General features: G+C 34.9%; 1 protein-coding gene across 1 annotated transcript in view; it reads left to right on the top strand.

Moving 5' to 3' along the window:
• The first annotated feature begins 356 nt into the window (after window positions 1-356).
• ERBB4 (erb-b2 receptor tyrosine kinase 4) overlaps window positions 357-6,000 on the top strand; it is a 310,925-nt gene continuing 305,281 nt past the window's right edge. Inside the window, exons 1-2 of the mRNA XM_049712234.1 lie at window positions 357-469; window positions 3,165-3,306. Coding sequence (XP_049568191.1) covers window positions 3,171-3,306 — 136 coding nt within the window. The 5' untranslated portion in view covers window positions 357-469; window positions 3,165-3,170. The remainder of the gene's footprint in view (window positions 470-3,164; window positions 3,307-6,000) is intronic.

The raw sequence follows: 6,000 nt of genomic DNA, 5'->3' as shown, positions 1-6,000 counted from the left end.
CCATCCTTCACAACCTGCCAAAATGTCGCATTCAGTTGTTCTAAATTTGATTCTTTCTTGCTAAGTTGTGTGAGTTTTGTAAAGCCTTTAAGTATTTGCTGGAACAAGAAAGAATATAGAAAACAAATTCGTGTATTAATTTTGAAGCGTTTTAATTTTGCAGTAATTTTGGGTTTTACAGTAATTTTGATCAATTGCAGACTTCCTTCAGTAAATGTTTGCTGAGCTGAGTCAATGACAGTTGAGTACATTGTTTCTCCAGGGCTCAACTTTTCTCAGCTACTCCAAATCCCCTTAGAAGTTTCTCTTGGTGGCTGACTTTGATGAGGACCTATCTCTGTCTTCTGCAGTGACAAGGACTGTCTGTGCAGAACAGTGTGATGGCAGGTGCTACGGACCCTACGTTAGTGACTGCTGTCACCGAGAATGTGCTGGAGGCTGCTCGGGACCTAAGGATACCGACTGCTTTGTAAGTCTGGCAGCTGTCCCTTTCACTCTCTGGTCCTCCCCTCCATCCTGGTTTGACTCAGGCACCTTGAGTCTTTAATATCTTATTAAGATAAGATCAAATTTTGCCATTTTAGGATTAAGAAAGATACTCTGACTTCCTAGAAGTCATTCCTTCACTGGGTGGCTATTAATTAACTAGGATTGTTCTGTTCTACTAAACGAATTATGTCTTTCTGATTACAATTTATATTATGAGTGAGGTTTATTGGACAACATGAAGGAGAACATATTGAGATATCTTTTAAAAAGCTAACAGCATCCTTCCAGAATTTACGGTGATTACCTATGTGTGTTCTTGCATCGTTGAGTCGAGTCTTCTGAGTGGGGGCACTTGCATTTTATTTCTCAAATATAAATTTCAAGATTAAATCACACAAATTTATGAATTTAACTGTTTTACAGTTTATATTGTTTACAAGCTAAATTATTCAAGATTTATAAGATTTACAAATGCACGTTTAAAGCAATTTATATGCTAATCTGTATGATTTTTATTTTAGAAGAGGACACTTTTATGTCCTCAAAATTAATATTTAAAGCTTGTAGGGGTCACTTTTTAATTACATTTTGATATCCTTGATAAAGGTCTTTCTATTCTTTTGAATACATGCAGACAATTCTGTGAGCTATAGTTAATGAAATTTCATACACACAGAGCATTAGTTTCATTTTAAGCTAAAAATCATAAAATAATAAACTGTTTTTGTTGCTAAAATTGCACACAGGAATTTATTTTTTTTTCCCCTCTCAAATATCCAGAGAATACACAGATATATTTAGAACTGAGTCTTTTTTTCAATTTGGCACTTAATTCTGGAAATAAGCAAATTATAGATTATAGCTCTTATGATGTAGATACACAGTAATTTCTTAATGTCACAAGAAACTTAATTTGTCTATCCTAATTTTACAGTGAAACAAAAGTGTGTATTGCAGAAATGAGTAGGGAGGAAGAAGGAAAGAGAAGAAAAATGTTAAAAGTATACAGAAGATGCTCAGCAGATCTTGAACTGAGACTCTTTCCCTTGCCTATCACCAGACATGGGATTGAAGATTGATCTGGAAGTTGCTGAACAAGTGTTGCAAAACAGTAATTTCAAAACAGTAGCAACAATAAACACCAACAATTGATGTTAACTTTCACTTAGAAGCTTCACTGCATTTTTTTCATGGTTCCATTATCACAATAAGCAGAGTGCTGAGGGAGCTTCAGAATTCTCATTTCATTACTTTTATGGAATAGTCCAGTGATTCCACTTTGGCATTTAGTACAGAATGTTCAAGAATGCCAGACCAAGACTTTGGTGTAAGTTATGTTGTATTGTATGCTGTCTGGAAGGTAAACTTGTTTGATTTCTCTGGCTTATGTCCCTTTGTTGCCAAGCAATCTGTGCACAACACTGTATAAAATATGTTAGTAAAGCAATTATGAGGACACATGAAGTTTTATACCCGTAAATTAAAACTTACTGAGTTTCCTAGATTGGTTTTTAATAGATTCTTCCTGGAGAGTGTCATCTTAGTGAATAATGTATTATCAGTGAATCTCCTTCTGATTATGCATCTCGTAGACCATCATCAGGGAATTGTCATCTTTGTGATAAACTGCTTGCTAAAACAACAATTGATTAAGAAAATGTTTTGAGGAAACAGAATAAATTAGTGCTTATTAATAAGCATACGTACAATATATGATGATATGTAAAATATAGCTTGAGTTCATTAGCTTGCCTTCCAAGGCCTAAATTATTCCTATGAATGTTTAAATTGTTAAATTAAGATAATTAGTTCATCCCCTATTTTGCTAATCACATGTTTTTATGTACTTATACATATGTTCTCTTTTCATATCAAATACCTAACTCTTAGGTGGTACAATTGTTTGTTTTTAATCATTCTCAAATGCATTTGAACATATTAACAAATTGAGGTCTCAATACAAATATATGTCAGCAGAAATTTACTTGAACTGGTGACTTTTAGTAAATGGTATAACATTATGAAAAAGACTATATAGGAAATGGTATCATATTATTTAATTATGGGCTAAGTATAGCTACTTCTTTACATTTTGGCATCGTACCCCCTACATTTACACTTGACTAGTCACCTGCCAGAGACTTTTCTTTAAGTCCAGTTTGAATGACCATCACATTTTCTCACTATACGATGGTGATGAATGGACTTACCGTATCACTTAAGGCACTGAACTCTCCAAACCAGCTTTAAGGAAAGTCTAGCCTGTACAAATGGAGATTTAGTTGTCACTGCCAGACTCTAAGACTCAACATAAACCCTTTGGATAAGGGTAAGCTTAAATAAGTTTTCACTATTATCTAACTTTAATAATTTAAACCAATTCTCAGTTTAGAAATCAATGGATAGATACCAAGCAATTAGAACATCAATAACTGTAGATGGTATATTTACTGACATTAGAAAAACAGTTTTGTAAAATTGAGAAGTACAAAACAAATGCAAAGTTAAAAAATAAGCCCTTACAACTAGGAAGTTATCAGATTTTCCAGTTTTTATGAAATTGATGTACGCTGAGTAAACAATACAACCTATCACAGAACTGTTGTAGCAGTGTCCCTTTAACAAGTATTATGAAGGTTATTTTTAAAACAAAATTAATCTTTGCTGTGTTGCAGGCCTGCATGAACTTCAATGATAGTGGAGCATGTGTTACTCAGTGTCCGCAAACTTTTGTCTACAATCCAACAACCTTTCAACTGGAGCATAACTTCAATGCAAAATACACCTATGGAGCATTTTGTGTCAAGAAGTGCCCACGTAAGTAACAGGATAAGAAGAGCCAAATCAATTAGCTCATCATTTAAAAGCAGAGGAATTTCATGTAAGTTTATTGAATTTCAAAATTGTGACAATATTGTGAATTACTTGAGAATTGGTACTATTATTATCATTTCACAAATAAGAAAATTAAAATTCAAAAAATTGAAGTGATTGGTTCATAGTCTCAGCAAAGTAGTGGCATGTTTGAAGTTATAGTACAGTGTCATTCATTGACTTCTAAACTCAATATTTTCACTATATGTCAATGGTTTTGCACACGGTTTTGTTCCTCAGAAAAGTGATTAGTTAAGTAGCAGCAAGCTATGTAATGAAAGAGATCTGCTCTAATAACAATGCATTTTCACCTAAAATTATTTCTTATTATTTATTTGTTATAGAATGTATAGCATTGTAGTTTTAACATCAAATCCAATGTTAAACAATAACAGTGGATATAAAGGGCATATTAAGGGGCCTTTACCAAATTGACAATTCATCCTGGGGATACACAATGACCGATTTAGCTTTCATCAAGAATAGTATATGTCTCAATACCTGTTCAAGTCAGTTTCTTTGCTTGAAAAGACCAATGAGACAGTTCTTCAATGTTTTACTTACTGGAAGGCTAAAGAAAACCACTACTTTTATCCACATACTCAATTAAAAGAAGACTTTACATTCTACAGCACACAGATACTGTGTTTTTGTTCTTGTTTTGCTTTGTCCACGTGATGAAGTATGAAGTGTAAGGGACATGGTATTAGAGTGGCTTCGGTTATAGCTTTGCCCACTTATTAGTCGTGTGATTTTAGATAAACTATTTAGTTTTCTATTTCCTCCTCTTTAAAATGTGGATAATCATATGTACCCTCTCTCTTTCCCAGATACATTATAAAGATCAAAGGGATAGGGGATAGGGTTCAGAGGAATAGTATGTAAAAACAAGTCTTTGAAAGCAATGATGATTCCAGCCTTTATTATTAAATATTTTATATTGATTAAAAGAATAATTATGAGTGTGTGTGTGTGTATATATATATATATATATATATTTAACATGGCTCTAACTTACCATTTTAAAATCACAGACACACTAACTCTAGGATAGAAGAGATTTTTCCATCTTAAACAATTTTATATCCAAAGTTATGTTTTTGATCTAACAGCTTCTCATCTGAAGTTACCCTATATTTCCCCATCTACTGTCTTGCAAAATACGGGGCTTGAGAGTATTGTAGAATGTGGCTAGATGATGAATTTCTTCGGTTTCTTAGACAAATGTCCTCCTGCTCTACTACTTCATGTTATGGTGGCTTGCCCCAAAGATAGTCAAAACCATGCTTTTTTGAAATTTTTGGTGCTTTCCTTTTTATTCAAGCCCTGAGGTTGAGGCCCAAGGCTTGGTCTGGAGTGCAAGACCAGAAAAACCTGAGCTAGGGAATTTTCCTTTTCTTTATTACATCCTTTGTAGTGTCTCATCTGAAGTCTCTCAACTCCTAAGTTATGACAAGGGGCTAAATACTTAGGACTGTTATTTGAAATTAAATTCCCAGTTACCATAGATATGGTAACTCATAAACTTCCTTTCATGGATTAGTTTAGGTCTATCCAATTACAGATTAATTTAAAGAACTTCATTATTTATCTATGTAAAATTCAAATCTTTGAGGGACCTTGATTTGCTAAACTGTAGCTGTCTTAGAAAAACAAAGATGTTCAGTTTCTAAATACTGGTCTACAGTTCCTAATTCAGAATTCTGAAATTCAAAAACCCTAAACAACAAATATTTTTTGAAACTAATTTGACTGCAAAATCTGGACCTAACCGATAATGAAGATATTTGTAACCTTTTTTAAAAATTTCACTTGGCATAAATTGCTGCAAAAATGTGGAAGTTTTTAAATACGAGGTATCCCTAAAGACCTTGCAGAAAGGATGTTTACACCTGTTGCAGGTTGGGTTCCCCTGAGACAGAGACTATGGTTGTTTAAGAAGTGTTCTCAGAATCAAGACCCATGAGGGAAGGAAATGAAGCGAGATCAGGCTGTGACGGAGTCTCAGCAAAGTGTCTCTTTTGTGGTGGATGCCCTCTAGTGGATATTAACTTGGAATACAAAGATCTTCACACTTTATACCCACTCTCATGGATTCATATATATGCCTCTACCCCAGACTCCCTTCAATCCCAATTCCAGATTTTCCAGTACTTCTGCTCCTAGGGCAAGCCACTGCTCATGAGTTCATATTTATTCTAAACTCCTATTTATTCCCTACAAAGTAAAGGATCATTTGCACTACCCAGAACTATGCCCATTGGTGGGATTTTTCCTTGCCACTATATTTCAAGTCCACTCCTGACTGAGGCTGCAGGGCAGCTGCCATCCATTTTCAGCTGCTTGCACCCACACCCCAAGCTTAGTTTTTGTCTCCCTCTGTCAGCTTGTCATACGTGCCCTCTCTTGGTCCCCATGCAGCCATGGGTATGAGCTTAGTGAAAGGTGCCAGCACAGTGGTGGATGACGTGGGGATTTGGACCACCTGCTTATGCAGTTTACTCGTGCGTCTACCCCTGCTCACATCAATCCCAAATGTACTGCTTCCATCTTACAATGGATTGCTGTTGGACCTGCTCAACATTATGATGGTTTTTAACAAAACCTTGTGTGTGATGGGCAATTCTGGCCACAAGA

This window comes from Orcinus orca, chromosome 7 (assembly GCF_937001465.1).
Source record: "Orcinus orca chromosome 7, mOrcOrc1.1, whole genome shotgun sequence".
In the NCBI taxonomy this organism is placed as follows: Eukaryota; Metazoa; Chordata; class Mammalia; order Artiodactyla; family Delphinidae; genus Orcinus; species Orcinus orca.
This window is presented reverse-complemented; position numbering and strand designations above follow the sequence as displayed.